The sequence below is a fragment of the Pholcus phalangioides genome, unplaced genomic scaffold (genome assembly GCF_987345545.1).
Source record: "Pholcus phalangioides strain wild (caught in Gottingen) unplaced genomic scaffold, Ppha-v1.0 ptg000003l_1, whole genome shotgun sequence".
Taxonomy (NCBI): Eukaryota; Metazoa; Arthropoda; class Arachnida; order Araneae; family Pholcidae; genus Pholcus; species Pholcus phalangioides.
Window position 1 is genome coordinate 30,355,165 of NW_028301596.1, and position 19,869 is coordinate 30,375,033.

The 19,869-nt window shown below is 38.0% G+C and overlaps 1 protein-coding gene across 1 annotated transcript in view; it reads left to right on the top strand.

Moving 5' to 3' along the window:
- Positions 1–19,869, top strand: part of LOC149088384 (cAMP-dependent protein kinase catalytic subunit beta-like) — a 97,206-nt gene that overhangs the window by 48,575 nt on the left and 28,762 nt on the right. Inside the window, exon 3 of the mRNA XM_089247466.1 lies at positions 16,971–17,032. Coding sequence (XP_089103592.1) covers positions 16,971–17,032 — 62 coding nt within the window. The remainder of the gene's footprint in view (positions 1–16,970; positions 17,033–19,869) is intronic.

The window sequence follows — 19,869 nt, forward strand, 5'->3', positions numbered from 1 at the left end:
AAGTTATTAAAGTATGTAGTCAATTAAATATTCGTAATGAACAGAACGGCTTATCATTTTGGTCCCGTCAGTGGCCGTTGTTGGCAGGTTTTATTGTATAAAATTGTGAAATATGGACAAAAGGCAGTTAAAGTTGCTATATCTCCATTTCAGAAGGAAACGGAGGGATAGACGTATGTAGGTACATTATATTAATGAGCAGGGACCATGATATGGTGTTTTTAAGGGTATTTATGGAAAATAATTAAAAAAAAATTCCGTGAAAAATCACCTTCAAAAAGTAGCCAAAGATGCGGACGAATTCGCTCCGCATCCGCATCGTGTGAATAGCTCCGAATAAACCTATTGTCAAAACTTCTATGTGCGGATGCGGAGCCCGCACTTAGGTTTTGACACATGCGGACGACGTCCGGACCCGCATGAACATTTCCTAGGTGCGGAGATTTTTCGGCTCGTCTGAAAGGCGCAGTATATTCCAATTGTTAAAACTTCTTCGGGGCCCGCATCCGCTCCGTGTGAAAGGGGCCTTATTCGAATCGAACTTGCCCATGGAAAATAATGGAAAGTCAGGTAATTTGTTCCACAGTATTCGTTCTCATAAAAATAACTAATAAAAACGGCATCCGATCAATAACAGCACATGTACAATACAATAATATTATTGCATTGTATATGTATCATTATTGATCGGATGAAGTTTTTATTAGTTATTTTTATGAGAAGCGAATAACTTACAAATTACTTATATCTTATAATAAAATAATACAATAATATGCCATAAAGAGTAAACATGCAATACGACAACGTTTACGAATTAACCTAACTTACTCTAAACGATTAGAGAGAGGAAGACTATCGTTATTAAGGGGACGATTTACGGACTCAGTGTTGTTTGTAAACTTACTCTCTTTGTATGAGTTGGAGAAAGAACCTATCCAATGACACTTTTGCTTTTGCTTCCTTGTTAGGATTTCTCGGAAATTGTCATTTGACAGATTCGTTGTTCGCACACTGTTACTGGTTTATTCGGATGGTTCCTTCCTATGAAATTTCACACAGATTCGCACATTCTATACATCTCTCTAATAGCATTTGAAGTGAGGGGAAACGTCCTTACTTCTTTCCTCCTCAGACGAAAAACAACCCTTTATAAGCTGTTCTGTGCAACGGAGATCCATCAGCTCGTCTACGGTCAGCTTCTGGTCATGTTCTTCCACTATTTCTTGCCTCAATCACCTCCAGTCCCATGGTCTAACCCAGCGGTTCTCAACCATTTTTGACTCGCGGAGCCCTTTTCAGTATATAATTTCTATGGCGGAGCCCTTTTTAGTATATAATTTCTATGGCGGAGCCCTTTTTAGCATATAATTTCTATGGTGGAGCCCTGTTTTACTCGAGGAACCCTTTTATGTAATAATTTTTTATGGCAGAACCTTGTAGGCCTCTCTTATTTACTTATCTGTCAAATTTACTGATTTATTTTATTTTCCTCGAGTCGCCGCGGAGCCCCTGGGAGGTGCACACGGAGCCCTTAGGGCTCCCGGTTGGTAACCACTGGTCTAACCCAAGGACACAATCTCTTCGACAAATGTGGTAGCTCCTATACATGAGATAGCCTCTCAAACTCACATTCAATAATATAATTAGCTCCCAGTTTTCTCCAAACAGAATTTAAGAAAAGTTTGAGCACGCATGCGTGTGCTTACAATGCTACTTCTAGTTTCGTATCGTAAACAGTCACGCTCGCACAAGAGTTCATTTTTCGAGTGAGGTACGCTCACCGAAGACCGTAGGGGAGAATATTACGCACAATTCCACATTACGTGTGTGGCACAGAGAGCAACACCTACCACGGTGCAATTATTACACTTCCACTCATGGTTAGAAAAATTGACGGTAGATCGCAGCACTACACATAACAGTGTTACACAGAAACAAACGTCGCATTAGGTTCACAACACGTACACACGCATTCCGGCATGTACCAATTCGTTAGAAATTCTGTAGAGGAATGCGTACGAGGTGCATGTGCGATTAAGTAGTAGTAGTGCGTGTGTGGACGAAAGCAAAAAATCATCAGCTTAGTTGCGTTAACGTGAAACTAAATAAACATAGCGTAATGCGAACCATTGCTTGTTAACCTTTAACCGAATCATACGTTGACCGAAGTTCCACTGTAATGATACGCATTCAGAAATCATGGACGATTTTTCTGCACTCCCTGTTAAATATATAGATAAATGATGCTATTCACTTATACGCCTCTCTCACTTATGCGTCTTTTTTCTTTATTCCTTTTCACCGACGCATAAGTGAGACATCACTGACACTGTACTTTCAATTACAAAACGTTTTCGAGAGACATGTTACGTAAAATCTCAAAATTTGTTTGAAGTGCCGTATACATAAAAAAAAGAATTAACTTTTTATGTAAAGACCCCTGGTGCTAAAACTACCAATTATTGAAATGTAGATGAAAAGTCATTTGCAAAAAATTTCACATTTTTAAACGTAATATTTATCGAGATATTGAATACATAAAATAATTATGTTTGCGCAACTTATCACTGTGTTGGCAAATTTTCATTGGCTCAAAAGTTGCCATTTTCAGGGGCAGAACCCAAATAGAAATGCCAAGTGAAATAAAAAGCTATTCACAATGAATAGCAGTTCCATTTTTTGACAATTAAAATTTTTTTACAACTTTGAATTTAATTGCGTTTCGGAATTTGTGAGCCACACACACCCGCAATCACTGATGACGAATGCTGAAAAGTCAAATATCGCCGTTAATACCGCATTCAAAATTATGCAATTTTCTGTAAATGACTTCTCAGAGCCGCATTTACATTTTACTGATGTTTTAGCACACAAGGTTTACGTAAAAAGTTAATTTTTCTATATTTTTATGTATACGACCCCTTGGGAAATTTAAGGCATTTAGAGTAACCGCTGCCATTTGAAAACTTTTGTAATGTCAATGGTTGCAAAGATAACTTCCGTGCAAACAATTTGTGACAGCCAGCATACATCGATAACGTGATTATCGAATCTGTAACAAAATGTGCACAGATACCGTTTAAAACATGCGTGCATGCATGCTCAACCCATGGCCCCGCGCCAAACGTGGTCCTTGGATTCAGCTGATGTGTGTTCCGTTACCTAAAACCTAATTTTTTAAACCTAAAAATGAACTGAGCGGCACATTTATAGATGACTTGAGTGGGTCATGGCACAGTTCTTGATCATTTGAAGAACCCGTGGCAGTTTTAGATTCCTCGAGTGATCCGCGACATAATTCCGGAGCACTTGAGTAACCCACGGCACAGTTACAGTCTACTTAAGCGGCCAGTGGTGCATCTCCACATCACTCAAGCTAACCTCGGAACATTCAAAGATTACTTAAGTGACCCTCGGCACATTTACAGATCACTTAAGTGACTCGCAAATATACGGTGTGATTATAATTAAAGTTCCCGTACTCTGAGTAATTTTTCTCAAAAAACTGCTCATCCGAATACAGTCAAATTTTTTGGATACCTTAAAAGTCAAATGAGACCATGGGAGAGAGATGAAATAAAACATATATATCAATTTCGACCGCCAGGTGGCGCTTTTTATTACATTTCACATTTTCCCCGTGGTCCATATAGTGGATGTACCAAGTTTCAATGGATTACGTCCTCCAGAACGGGCACTAGTTAGGTCGGAGAAGTGTCAGTATACTGAAACTCTTCAGACCTTATAGTGCCCGTTCTAGAGGATGTATTCCTTGAGGCTTTTCGAATATACGTCATAATAATCATCAGCATCACTCCTGAGGGACATACACTGGATGATCCCCATAGAAATCAATGTTAAAATTGCCGATTTTAGCCTAGAAATGCGGAAATTTAGTGCCGTTTTCCGCCACATCAATAATTTTAAAAATTGAATTGAATCTTTGGTTTTCGAAATATTGAGCTCGCTTACAGATACGAAACCGATATAAACTAGAAAATTAAATATAAAATAATGAGCCAGACCCACTTTTGTGGTGGATATTCATGCAATAACATTGATTTCAAATGTTTATTTATATCTTCTCAAGCGGGAAAATGAGAATTAATGTCTCCGTATTGTCTTATATTATCCATATAGTTTAGGGGATGTTTTTGAATTAATTATGAACCCATCAAAGAACCGCAGCTTTAATCAAGCATATTTTGAAGGAAAAACAGGCACAGAACGATAACTTGAAGTTAAAAAAAAAATCGAAATTTCTAGCTCCCATTAAAAAGAAGAAGAACGATTCATTTCCATGTTTCTTTAATTTAGATTTGTTTTCTTTCATGAATCGCATGGGAATTCGCCATATTGGTTACTTTGTATGTCCCTCAAAAAAAGGGGAAATATCACGTGATCCAAAAAGCCTCATTGAAACTTGGTACATCAGCTATATGGACCACGGGGAAGATGCGAAATGCAATAAAAAGCGGCACCTGGTGGTCGAAATTGAAATATATGTTTTATTTCATAAAATATCTCTCCCATGGTCTCATTAAGATATCCTAAAAATCTGACTGTATTCGGATAAGCAGTTTTTGAGAAAAGCTACTCAGAGTACACGGGAACTTTAATTATAATCACCCTGTATAAACAGATCACTTAAGTGACTTGCGGCACAGTTTCAAAGCATTTAAGTGGCGTTCGTGCAATCAATTATATTACCCGTACCACATAGCTCCAGATCACTTGAGCGGCCCGCGACGCATTTCCCAGATCATTTAAGTGATCCGCGCCACAATTACAGATCGCATAAGGGACCTGCGGTGCTGTTTCAGATCACTTAAGGGCTCGAGACACGTTTTCAAACAAACGAAGTGGCCTGCTCTCTCCTAAAGGTTGATCACTCTTGGTTTAAAGAAGGAGCTCAACGATTCTGTAACGAAGAAAATTACAGTCAGTGACTCCATTATTTTTATTGTTTACTGATTATAATTGATTAAAGTGGGAAGAAACTACAAAAAAAAAAGTAATTGTTTCATCGACACAAAAAACTGTATCATCAAGCGCTTTTAAATTACTCTGAGGTAAAAAACGTTCAATTTGTCTAAACAACTTTTTCCTTTTCATTGCCTACCGTCATTATTTTTCCTCGAAGAAACGTACAATGTTATTCATCATTAGTTCCTTTTTTTTTAACGGAAATAATTATCTTCGTTAAAGAAAGTATTTTTGATGCAGGGAAGAAGAATTTTTGCGAAATCCAAGAGAATGCAAATTTCATGCGTAAATAACACCTGATTCTCTGAATTGTATCCGTCTTTCTTCGACTTTTTTTCACTCGGTGCCGTATTTTTATTCCCTTATTGTTTTTGTTTTTTTTTGTTTCCTCTCGTTCCCTTTGCTCATGAGCAAATATTATCACAGCATCGAACCCTATCATCCAAAGTTCGTATTTCAATGATTGCATCATTTATTTTTGCTCTGCTTTCTTTTTTCTTTGTGCGTCGTTTCGTCATAGTTGCTGCAATCGAACTGACAAAAAATATTTAAGGTAACTTTTTTTCCTTTTAAAACCAAGTGGCCGTTGCTATTTTAGGAATAAGAACGAAATTGTCATCCATTACTACAATAATTTCACTGGAAGAAGCAATTACCTGTATACGTATTCACACTGTTATAGCATACATGCTTAACACATGACCCATGTGGCTAAATGTGGCCCTCGGAATCATCTAATGCAGAGGTTCCCAACTGAGGGGTACGTGAGAGACCGTTAGGGGGTACGCGAAAAGAAAATGGTAACGGCGGCCTCCCATTTAAAAAAGAACAAAAGAATTAAAAGGAATTTTAAAAAGGTAGGTAGAGGTTTTTACTAATATATTGTCAGTTGTAATATATATTGACTTTTTTCCCCTATCAATAAAATCTTCTATAACGGAGGGAGGCTGGAAGGATCGGCCTTCCCTCCTCCCGCCCTATGATCCGGATTCGCGCACTCCTCGCTCTCGGCTCACTTTCCTTCGGCGTTTTAGATTTGATTGATGACGCGTGCCGGGCTGTGCATAAAAGCGAAAAATTAATTAATACGTGTTGTGTTTAACTTTTGTTGTGGGTGGTTGTATTGAGGCGTGTGCGTGTTATTTCCCCCGATTTTCCACGTCAACATTTCTACCAAGCATCTACTACTCACGTGCTTTAAGCTACGGATCACTGGCTAAAAACTGGATCTGTACGGAAGCGCAAGTTGACTGAAACACCAAAATGAAGTGCCGTGCACCTGTAAACGTGAAAACATATTTTGAATGAAAAAATTCTGTAATAAATGAATGAAATAATTTCTGCATCAATAGAAGAAACGATTTCAGAATTAATGAAAGAAATAATTCTTTTAAGAATAAAGAAAAGATAATTCTGAAATTAATGAAAGATAATATTCCAGAATAATTGACAAAAAATGTGATTCAATCTCTCTTTATTTTTGGAGACACGTTCTCCATCGTTTTTAAATCGTTAGAAAACAATTAATTAATTCATTCATGTAGCGATAAAACAGTACATATAGGGGGGGGGGGGAATTGCCTGGCATGAACTGTGCCATTAAACATGTCACGTGACATCTTTGTATTCGATGTAACTGCCATCCTTCCTCCCTCACACTATAGCCACTAGAATAAGGCGTCCTTACAGACGCCTTACCTCACACTAATAGGGTATAGCCACTACAATAGGCCCCTATCCAATCGCCTTATAATAGGGTACATTAGTGGTGACGTCACGACCGGCAGCGCTGATTCCAAGCAAACATGAGCTGCGCTAGATTATAAAGAAAAACGCTTTTGTTTGTTTCGAATCAGCGCTGCCGGTCGTGACGTCACACTAATGCGCCCTATATAAGTTCGCTTCGGACTAGCAGTTAAAAGTCACAGTCGTACTAATGGCCACGGCCGGTCTATTTCGAATGCGCGAAGTAGCCGAGATGAGAGCTTGCGTGTAATCGGTTAACTTGTTTTTGTTTCAGTCTTCTTGTAAGGAGTCGTTTGATAGTAATTAATCATAAATATAACCTTCATGTCGTACTCCAGTATTGATAGCGAGTTAGCTATGGGTAAGCTCGCTAGCATTTCACGTCTCATTCCAAATTCCACGTTGTGTCATGTTTTCCCCCTTTCATATTGATTAAATAGTCACTCGGGCCGGTGCCGTCTCAACGCATGGGAGGACCACCCGAGAATGGCACGGGAGCCTCAAGTACAGAAAGGGCCTCATCAAAATGGAATCTGGCCAAATTTTCGACCGTATGTTTTTTGGGTAGCAGGTATTTCTAGGCAGGTAGGAAAGGGGGGACACAGAAAATTTTGCCCGGGGGAGGTCTGTGATTCTGTTAAAACGGCCCTGACTCGGGAGGGGGGAGGGCTTAGAAATAGGAGGCTCACACATCTTGGACCAGAACTCCCCCCCTCTCCCTTTTGGGGACATTTTTGGCAGGCCTTGAGACCAGGATTTCTCACTTGGGCCCTACTTCAGTTAATTCACTTAATTTATGACAGAGGTTCTTAACCTATGGGTCGAGATACAAACTTAGGTCGCAGAGGCTTCTGAAATGGGTCGTTCAAATCCATTAACTACCAAAGGATATGGTTCCTGACCCAAGCATGATTCGCAAGCGCTACCGAGAAGGGTCGTATGAATCCACTCACGGTCAGGTTCTTTTGAGCTATGGCTCCCGACCCAAATTTAATACGGAGGGGCTTCCCAGATGGGTCGTACTCATCTATTCACAGAAAGGGGTTCTTGAGCTGTAGGAGTCACGACCAAAACTTGATTCGCCGAGGATTCCCTAGATAAGTCGTTCTAATCCACTTACAGACTGCTATAGTGTTATAAATGAACTCCTATATTGTTATAAATGAGCTAAAAGTGAAATATTGTGTGGCTGTGGATCTCATTAATTTCGAAGAACAAACAATCTCATGGGTCGCAAAGTTGATCTTGTTGTAGACGTTGGGTCGCGATTGAAAAAATGTCGATAACCCTAGTCATATAGCGTGAGCAGTAAGAAATAACGAGATCGATCCCGCACGTTTAGACTACGGCCCTGCTAAGAAATATAAAAAATCCATTTGTTGAAATGATTTTGATCTTTAGTTGGACGTTTTGTATAAAAGAAACCAAGCACCACATTAAATCAAAACTGAGAAAAAGCTATTTAAAGTTATCTTCGATTCAATTATCGCTTCAATTTCGTAGTTGGTTCAAGTGCACACAGACGGCATCTCAGCCTCTATATATATATGTCACTCTCATGTTTCTATTTAGACAAAAAAAATCCCACCTCTTTTCAATAGTTCAGATGTTGGTATATTTCAAAAATGTTGAAAATGGCGCTTGGTTCCCTTTATATGAAAGCCGTCCAATTGATCGCATCAAGGTCGATTCAAATCAGCATTTATCGGGGGGGGGGGGGGAAGGTGGTGGTGATGCGTGAATCCGGCTATTGATCCTTCTGTTCGGATCAAAGTAAAGCATCAGTGACGGATGGAAAGAAAACAGAGGATGGGAAAATCCTTTCCTTTTATTTTGTTGTACAAAAGTTATCGCCGTCGATGTGTTTCACACACACAGCGAGGGAGTGAGTGGGCTCGGCGATTTCTGACAACTAGGAACGTCAGATTTAACAACCCCTTGACATAATAATGTCATACCAGCAGATAAGAAAAACATACACGTGACAACTAAAAACAAGGAAGTTGAGTGAGCCCAGGAGCAAACATTTCACTGTGTGTGGTGCTCTCTGCTATTTCCTTCCCCCTGTTTTCTTTCCGAATAAGAATTTGAAATATCTATTTTCTTCTTTTTTTAACATGATACGATCCATGATTCGTTCGTTTATCCTTGCTTTTCTCACAGTAACAGCTGATGCTAACCTTCCAGTAACTGCACAAAGGCAGAATGTGAAAGCAGATGCAGATGATTTTCATTTGTGGCGTCAGATCAATGAACTTCAGTAACGGACATTGAAGAATGTTGTAACTTGAAATCAACCTGAAAATTGCCAACATTGCCAATGTTGCGCTAATTTTGGGATTACTTTCATAGGCATGAAATCACAGAATATTTTTTCTTGCCTGACAGATAGGCCATATTTTGACTCGACCACACAATATCATCTTAGCACGTGTCACCGTAACGCGCACCGTTCAGTCAATAAAGTGCTTTCACATATTTGAAACGATCAAAATTAATATCAAACACCCGTTTTGGCATATGCATATTAAATCCAAACTATGCAGCAAAAAAAACGTTTTTTCCAGTTTTCTTACTTTTGTTGGAAAATATCGATGCATTTTGAATATATTCAAGTTATAAATGATATAATAGAGTATGTTCTTAAATTAGGCAAAAACTTTTTATTCATAAGTTAAAGCATTATTGCAAGAGCGGTATCTCGACGACTTGGCACTCAGCATAATTTAATGCTTGAAACACATCACCTCAGAGCAAGGAAATCCGAATTACACCACAAACATTGTGAAAATATCACGATTCCCTGAGATTTTCCTCTCCGTCTTTTTGACTCATCTTGAAATAACACTTTGTCTTTACCATGAAAAAAAATTCCTTGCTACGCTAGCCCTCTCCACGATAAGTACGTTGTGTCTTGGAACATTCCACGGGCACTGATTGTTTTTAAGACAAGAAAAGTGGGTATCGCGTAGATGAGAAAACGTGCACGATACCTACAAGGCACGAATATTCAGGCATTTACAATTTCAACTTCAAAATGTGAAAAACAGATGGCAGCACCTGAAGCAATAAAACATTCATAATTATGACAACATAAATACGGTAGGGAGGGCCACACATAACTCACTCCCAACACACGTTCCGGCATGTCCCAATTAGTTAGCAATTCTTCAAAATATATTGTTAATCTATGACTTGAGGCCAAAACATGAAGGTAATAAGGATGAAAAATATTAAGTTAAAAATAAGATCAAACTTAGAAGTAAAAAAATACGGAAAACGTTTCTCAAAGACGTTAATTTGCAATATCCGGTTGCTATATCTAATGTTTATGTTTTTTTGAACTGTTGTAGCTATATACTGTGTATATAAATAACCATTTTTACTATTAAAAAAAATGAGCATCATACGTATAGGAAATCATAGGGAAACAAAACTTTTATTTGTCATATCCGAAGGTGCGCTGTAGCGGCATTTGACCTTGTTTTTGAGAAGAATAGGAACTAAATCCAATCAGGGACCAGACCAATCCGTCATTTATCTTCTTATTTTTTGTCATCAGGAAACATTTTAGAGCTTCGTTGATGTGTTTGAAGTTTCAAATTACGATTTAAAAATTTTCAAATTTTCAAATTAATTAATTTTTTAGGGAACGAAATATCCGAATCGGCAGAAAACGTGGGAGTTTACGATGAAGGTACGTATTTGTCTTCTTTTTTTCCCCCGCTTTTATACAATCTCTCATCATGCAGTATTTGTTCGTCCTGATTTCGTTCATTCGATACGACTTACTAAAAAGAAATATGCGGTGAATAAACACCTTTTGTTGCATCTTATTATAACTCAAAGGTGCTCAACCTTGGGGAGAGTGCGAGTCACTTCATTGGTTTAAAAACGTGTCGCTGGACACTCAAGTGATCTGGAACAGTGTCGCGGGTCACTTGAGTGATGTGGAACTGCCCCACAGGCTGGTTACGTGCTCTGGAACGCGGATCACTCGAGGGATCTTCGAAAATACCATTTAAGTGATGAGGAACTTCGAGCTCTTAATAATTCGCATTAAGAAATTCAAATCTTTTTTTTTAAACTTACAATCCGCTGATTATACGCAGAAAAACATCGCAGATACCTTCAAAAGATGGCGTTGGGTATGTGAAGAGCAGCTACGGGGCAATTATACATAAACTGACACTACTAAGACGTATGTAGCGCCCATTCTAATGGACTTATTAATGGAATTATTTTTACTATTGATGAAACTTGGTATAGGCTATATGATATATGAACCATGGGGATAAGAAAGATTCAATAAAAAATAGTTTAATTTTTGACCACCAGATGAAAAAGTGGCGTTTTTTTTTATCGCAGTTATATTTTTCCCATGGTCCAAGTAACGTGTATACCAAGTTTAAATGGAATACGCCCACCACAACGGGCGCTACATTGGTCGGAGTGGTGTTAGCTGCCAATATATAATGTAATTGGTTTTTTTTTAAAGTTCATTTCCGTTCTCACCGTTGTAATGGATGAGAGAATGCAACAGGTGGTTTTTCTCTCTCGGTATAAATGTATGTAATGTTTTTGCATGAATCAGATCTAAACTCGCATCTTCTCTTTTTTTTTTTTTGCATGAGAAGAACGGTCAAGCTCAACGGCACAGAAAACAAATCATTCCAGTGTATCCTAGGTCTAAATAAAAAAAGTGCCGAAAGGAGGAAGGGAAACCCTTTATTACCTATTTATCTACCTAGAAATAGCCCAGATACTTCTTTGGAACGTTTCTTAGAAATCTAGGGGGCCCTATTTCTCTGTTTCGTTTCTTTCGGAGATGGGAAATACTTGGAAGGGGAAAAAATCGGAAAAAAAGGGTCGATACGCAATTTCCGTGAACATCCAGAGATTCGCATCTTCTCTCTCTGAAATCCATGCTTCTCTTGCTTCTCAAATCGGTTTCAAATTTCTCATTACTTCTTCTTCTTCTCTTTCTTATTTGATGAATTCTTCGAATCTTATTTTATCTCTTTTCTTTCTTCTCAGGTGTTTTGCTTCTTTTTTTTTTTTTTACCGCGGCTCCTTGTTCTACCGGTGGTAAAAATTGTGTTTTTACTTTAAATGCGTCTCATTATCAATTAAAAATCTTTGCTTTTAAATATTTAAATATACGTATAAAAATTTGTAGTTAGTATTTTTCATTGAATGCTCAATGACCAGAAGGCCAATGAATATTTTCAGAATTTCTAATTACAGTATATTGCCATGAGATATGACCCAAGAGCACTTATTATTGTAATCATGTGAAAGTAATTCTAGGTCCCTTTGAACGGTTTTTAAAATTTCCCTGAACATCCAGATCCGCATTATAGCTCCTACAGTAGGAATCACTAAACCTTCTAGAAATTGTCACCTATTTTCAAGAAGAAAATCTTTTTCGATTGGGCGTGAACTGCTAAATGCTCTTCTTCCCCTGACTGCTGACTCCGCCCACTGGCAGTTGATTGACCGGACGAGGGGAGGAAAACATGATATCAGGAGAAGAAAACTTACAGCGGTATCTGGGCTTAGAGTTGCCAAAATAAGAGCGTTTTAAGAACCAGAGATATTTCGCGATTTCCAAAATGAAGCGGATCTACTTACACGAGATATTTCGGGATTGCCGCTGTAAGGGTAAATTACAATATGATTCCAAAGGCATAGGCCATGGACACTCCTTAAAAGCCTTACATAGCCGAAGGCATTAAACAACGCCCAGTTGTGCGAAGCTGTTTTCTTAACCATAAGTTACTTTTGTTGCTATAATAGTTTTTAGTTTTTTGAGCGTTTCTTGGCGAAGAAGTAACATCCCTAGCCAATGGTTCTTAACCAGGAATCCTTGGAGTCAGGGTGACCGTGAGCTTCGATAGGTAAACAACTAATAACGGTAGCAATGTTAGATGGTAACTTTTTGTTTTTACATCATTATATTATGTCGAAAACTATTCTGTTAAGGATGACATTTATTTCAGTGGCATTTGGCTCCGTGACTTTCATCTGATTGCTAGTTTAGTGACCTTGTATAAGGCCCGTGGATAATCATCTCATTGTCGTAAAAGGTCTACGGAGCATAAAAAGTTAAGAACCCCCCACCTGGGTTGTAGCATTACCATATTCGGCCATAGATATATATGGTCCATCCATAATTATTTTATTTTTATTTCAGCAGTTGATTTCTTTATCCCCCTTCCCGTACCATGGTTTTGTTTTTTTTTTGGGCCCCGAATCTAGAGTTAGTTCCCCTGTACTGGGTTATTCGATCTTCAGTACATCGGGGTTTAATTGTAGGATCCTATAAATATCCGTTATAATTTGTTTGTTATATTGAGGTTTGATTGCATACTCACAAAAACTTGTACAAATTCTTTAAATCAAAGTATTTGTTAATGGAGAGTTCGTTATACAGACGTAATGATCACAAAATTTGTCAATTGGGAGATCATTATATTTAATTATGGTTCGATCGTAAAATTTGTTAAATAGGAGTTCGTTATGTCGATGTTCGATTGGCAGAATTCGTCTAATAGGAGTTATTTTGGGGATGTTCGAAAAATCTGTTAAATCAGAGTTCGTTGTTTGTTCGATTCATACTCTGGCTCACAAGCACGGTCATCTAAATGGTGAATTTCATCACGACAATGGGACAGATTTATCATATTTACCAATACGATATAGCGAATGCATAATAACCGGCAAATGTGATGAATTTAGTTCGATTTATCATGTTCACCAACGACGCTTGGGCATGAAATTAATAATCATTATAAGTTATAATGATTATCAATTTCATGCCCACTGGCGATTATGCATAATAGGTTATAATTTATAACCTATTATGCATAATCGCTAGTAGAAGTGATATTTTTCAGCATTAATATTCGCTAACGACACTTCATCCCACTATTAAAAGTGATAGATATAAGGAGAAATTTATCAAATTTACCAAAATGGTCGGTGATTATGCCTAGGTACGGTGAATAAGAACTTTGCAAAAGCACAAACATATATCCAACCATTACATTCACGTTGAACATCGAAGGACCGACCGGACACACCCCGCTTCCCATCTCAGAGAGATATCGAAGCGTTCCCGGAGGATGGACGTAAATTTATTAATTTATGTGAAAATAACAAACAACGATACTTCATATATACAACAACATATATATACAATAAGGAATCTGGGATAAAAATTATCATCGTCCACAGTTAACCTGTCCGTAATCGTATATACCAATCTCATCGTTTTTGTGCAATCACGCCGGAATAAGATATAGACGGTCGTCTATATCAATGTTTCTCAACCGCCTGGCCGCGGCCCATTGCCGGACCCTAGTCACACCGGGCCGTGAGTGTTCACAGTTTCATTTTTCCCATTAACCTCTCGTTAGTTGTGCGGAATGCGAGAATTTCTTCGCCGAGACCTGCCCTCAGGGCAATTTCAACGGCTTACAGATGGCTTGGCAGGCTAATGAAAGAGTAACCGTGGGCAGCAATGGCCCACGGGCCGACATAGGTTGGGAAAATCCGCTTCGAGTTAATTTAAAATTTTGCAGTTAAAATTTTGTACGTTACGAATGGGCAAACAATGCGACAAAATTTGGAATAGTTGAAGTCATCGCGAAATTAAGGAAGATGTGAAATGCCACCACAACCCCAAAGGGTTAGTGAAGAGATTTCGCTGTGATGAAGAAAGCCGGAGAGACTGGTCCTCTGCGATTGGTCCAAATCGGCGAAGCCCTGGGATTGGCTGATTTCCTCTGCAGTCTAGGATCTGAAAAAGAGCAAATTGGAAAAACAAAGTTCCTAGGCGGTAGGGAAGATTTGTTAGAAAAAATAAGAAAAATGTTAGTTAAAAATGAAAAATTCCTTTTTTTTTAATTATGAAGCGTATGCCTGGGTCTTTCACTTACGCAAAAGAGATTTACCAGGCCGCGGACTTCCAAAGGTTGAGAACCAATGGTCTATGAGTCCGGCTTCTCCGTTTCATTCCCACCTGCCAATAGAGGATGAAACAGTTGACGTTTTTCTTCTTGGGCGTAAATCATATTTTTTAACACGTATCCCTACTACCTCTGTTGTCGGCTCATAAGACGGGTCCTCTGAGCGTGAATGTCGGCCTCTTGTTCCTACAACTCGCGTCTTACTATTATATTCACAACAGAGTTTTCCGTTATCGTGTTAGCAAACTGAAAAGTAAATTGGGAACGGAAAATTCTTTTGTGAATACAGTCGTACATACCCCATCAATCGTCAGTCGTAGAGGTATGATTCCGATTTAAAAAATGCTCAAAATGTGTTCAAAAATCACTCAGTTTTGAGAGTGAAAATACAGTGTGCGACAAAATATGCATTTTGGTTCTGTCCCCTGTCCTCTAACTTTCACTTAGAAAGTTGTTGCCCTGTCTCTCCCGAGGCAAAAATAAATCCATGTTTTTAAGTGCAATATTCGATTAGATATTCGAATTTAAAAAACGGAGGAAAGTTTGAAAAGAACAGCATAAATAAGGGAAAGGAGTGTTGTGTGTGCGTTAGTTTTTGCTGTTCTTTCACAACTTTACTCCGATTTTGAATTCAAATTTCTTAGCTAATATTGCACTTAGAAACATGCAGGTTTTTTTTTCTGTCGTCCTCAGGAGATACAGGGCAACAACTTTCTAATTGCAAGTTAGAGGACAAGGGGGCTGTGGTAGCACTTACGGGACGCCCTGTATACTAGTTGAATATATGTTTGTGCTTTTACAAAGTTTCTTTCCTATTCACCCCAATTTTCCTATTCATCCCGTTTCGTGGTAATTAGCGGATTTATCACATTTCACCGTAACATATATATATATATATATATATATATATATATATATATTGATAGATATAATTTTATTTGGTTTATTAATCAAAATACAAAATACATTTCATTCCGTGCACCGCCCAGGCTCTATTGACCATTGTCAATTTTAGTCTTTGCCCCGGATGAGGAGGCTGGTTGGTGTCGGGTGCTTTATTATGCATATATAAAATACATGAATATAAAACATTTATATTTAAAAAAAGTAGATACAGATTAAAAAATTGCAATGAAAAAATTCTTATTATACAAAATTAATGTCCATGGCTTTGTGGCTCTAGTGAGTCCCTGTTGGCCAGGTGCCAAATCCTGGACCACGTCACGTCTTCTCTTCCAGGCTTGTTGGCTCTGGTGTCCCTGCCCTCTACCGTGGCCAGGGCAGGTCCTGGACCACGTCTTCTCTTCCAAGCTTGGTGGCTCGGGTGAGCCCTCTTCTGTGGCCAGGTCATCTCATCTGGTCTTGTTGGCTCGAGTCAGCCCTCTACCGTGGCCAGGCCAGGTCCTGGACCACGTCTTCTCTTCCAAGCTTGGTGGCTCGGGTGAGCCTTCTACCGTGGCCAGGTCGTCTCTTCTGGTCTTGTTGGCTCGAGTCAGCCCTCTACCGTGGCCAGGCCAGGTCCTGGATCACGTCTTCTCTTCCAGGCTTGTTGGCTCGGGTGAACAATCAAATACAAAATGTTTTGGGGTTAAGCTGGCATATTCGGCCGGAAATTCATTTATGTTGGCTCCGCAGAGTACAAAATACGAAGCTGTAGATGGCGTTTAAGTTAAATTAAATCGAGCTGTATTTTACTGTAATTGTACTCGAGGCTGCAGTACACAGCGGAGAAATCATGATTAAGAAAAAAAACCTGTGGCAGAGAATGGAAAATTGTGCGACGCTGACGTTTCAAAATGTGAGCAACATTCCTTTTTTCCATTTATAAACGTTAAAATTTAAACGGATGCGAAAAAGTAATTAATTGTAAGTTTAGGAACATCATAACGTTTTCAGGAAAGATCTATTATTTCCTTCATTTGGAGTCGAAGAAAATTCGAAATATTTCCCAGCTTATTTCTTTTCCAGCTGAACTACGAATGCAAATGATGGGAAAACTGTTGGGGATGAATGAGAAACGAAAAAACTCTCATTCTCTGTGTTTCTTGGAAAACTTCTTTTTTTTTCCTGTTCTACACATAGAGGTTTTACGGAAAAACGTGAGAAACACATTTTTTCCGAAAGTTCCATTAAAACCCGGGGTTTCTTTTTTCGTTTCACTTATTTCTTATTCTTCCGTGATGTAAAGAAATTGAGCAAAAATAGCTCGATAATTCTTCTTATACTTTCGTGTCGATTTATTTTTCTTTTCTTTTATGCTTTCAGTTAACGAACTTTTAGAAAAGAAGAAGAAAGAGTTTGAAGAGAAATGGTCGAATCCGCAACCGGTGAGTATTTTCAGCTAACGTCACCTCTCGTTACCTGATATTTCGCGATAAGGACTATAAACATATTTCAGAAACATTTCCGAGGAAACCATTTCTTTTTTTTTTTTGTGTCTTTCTTCATTTATGCTTTTTACTCAACGTTTATTTAAAATCTGTTGCACTGGACTAATCAAGAGCGAGACACAAACATGCAGCAATGAATGATGTCTGAAATTTTTGTCTTTTTTATTAGAATAATATTTTTTAATATCGAATTTTAAACGCGAATATTTCAGACTACTACTAATTATGCGTACATGTGCATCTCGTAAACGGATGGAAAACTGTGGGAAGTTTTTAACGAATTGGTTCATTCAAGAGTGTGTGTATATGTACAGTCTCGGCTACGAGACGCACGCATCTAGATGTGTGATTCCCGCATCAAAATTCAATTTTACTCCTCCAATTTTCCTTGAAGAGTAAAAATACTCCTTTAAATTTTGGAGAGGAGTGAAATTACTCTTCCAAAAAATTATATTTTTGGGTAACATTAGTCTTATGTTAATTAATATATCAATTTCCTACACCTTTCTAGCTAAAATGATCGCCCCACTTAATGAAAATGGAACAATAACTTCGTTCGAGAGAGAGAGAGGATTTGATATTATACCTTACTACATTTTCCATTCTTAGAAACGTCAACCTCGGTTAACACCTCGGCTATAACGACAAAATTATGTGGGATGTCTTTATAACTATGTTCAACTGTACATATGACATTAGTACGTACTAATTTTGCGTTTTGATTCTTGTTCCAGTGCATTAAAATATCGATCTTCTAACACTTGATTGAGAAAAAAAATACTAACACGTGTATATCGCGGAATCGAAGATGGCCAAAGGTTAATTTATGGATTCGGAAAACGGGAGAACGTGAAACTCTCAGTTAATTAGCTGAATGGCGGCAGCTCTGATGTGCCATGGGAGGGAGAGAATAATGAACTCACGGGAGTTGTACATCATTAATGTTCACGATAAGCATTTCTTTTGCGTATATGTGTAGAAAACTAAATACAGAATAACTTGGTTATATAACGGCATCGAAGATTCTACGAAAATTTGTCGTTACAACCGAGATTGACGTTTTAATATAAATATAAATAAATATATAAATATATATAAATATAAATATATAAATACAACGCCACAACAGGCAAAATGCCCAACGAGGTGGCTGATAAAAAAGATGCCCATAAAAATATGGTTGTCATATGTTTCAAAAATACAGCAACCCAATTAAAAATGCAATTAACACAAATTACAAACAATATATACACATGATAAAATATTATACAATGCCCATAAAGAATACTTATGGTTGTCTTATTCTAAGAATGGATAGCTTCTCGATTTACCCCAACATGTTTATCGTATTTCTTTTTAAACGTGTCAATTGTGTTACAGTTTACTACCTCCGGGGGTAAGCTATTCCATTTATTAACAACCCTATTGGAGAAAAATTCCCTGCGACACCATAACCTTGCATTGTCCCTCACCAATCGATACTGGTGTCCCCTTGTAAAAGCAGTCGATTGGCGGTGTACTAAAAGTTCATGGTCCATGGACGGCCTTTTAAGTACGAAAAATATAATCAGATGCTTTCAAAGGCAATATTGCATTTATAGTACATGAAGTTGGTATTTTATTATAATTAGGAGATGACCGTATTTTGGCGAGGAAAATGCAGAAAATTGGGATCACATAAATACGGAACTTCAATTCTCGTCAAAAATGTCACCAAATGTCAGGTGAAATTGGGTACAAAATTATAGAAATGTATAAAATTATACGAATTATACGAAGTGCTACAACATGTAGCGAATAAAAAATGTATTTCATGAAAAAAATTCTCATCTCCATCCCTCGATTTTAGTAAAGATTGTGATTAAAAGCTTCATTGAAAAACGGGACATTTAAAAGAAAAAAAAGTCGGGGAAAATACGAGAATGTTCCTTAAACTGGTCGTACCAAGAAGCAAGTCGGAGCGTCAAATACGTTATATATAAATATTTTTTCCAACATTATTCACCAAAAGAGCAACAGACAAATATTAACTCAATGTGATGAGTTCTAATTATAGGAATTTTTTTAGGACAAACACCATAAAAACGGAAGAAAAAGTGTCGTTATATGCAAAGTCGTTGCGCTTTCATCAATAGTATAAGCAAGGCGCATCAACATTGTTTTCTATATTAATCAGCCGGGACCTCCAGTTATTGACGCTCAAAATTCAAATGAAAATTCGAGCATTTGACATTACCACTTCAAGTTATGGAAAACAGATGACAGCACCAGTGCGACACGAAACACACATAACTCTCACAATAAAAATACATTAAAATCACGTATATATATACACGCAATACAGGTTCGTGCATGCAACCAGAGCCGTAACGAGGATTTTTGCTACCCCCCACAACTTTAAATTTCGATGATTTTGTAATGGGGTTTTTTTTTTCCCACCTAAAACTTCCGCCCCCGAAATTTTACCGCCCGGGCAGTTGTTCTCTAGTTACGGCCCTGCGTGCAACAAATTCATTAAAAATTCCCAGAGGAATATTAATATACAAGGTGTATGTACTGTTTTGTGCAGTAGTTATTGACGTTATTGCGAAGGTGTCGTTATAACTGAGTTTGATAGTATCAAGTCAGCCTCGGTGCGTAGGATGGCCGCCCATTCCTGCTCCTCTGATAAAGGTGTTTATTCTGCGATTCTAACTCGACGATTGATTCCACACGATGTTCGATCACATTCCCGACTCGAGAGAAAAGCCGTTCATAAAAATAATAAATTTTAC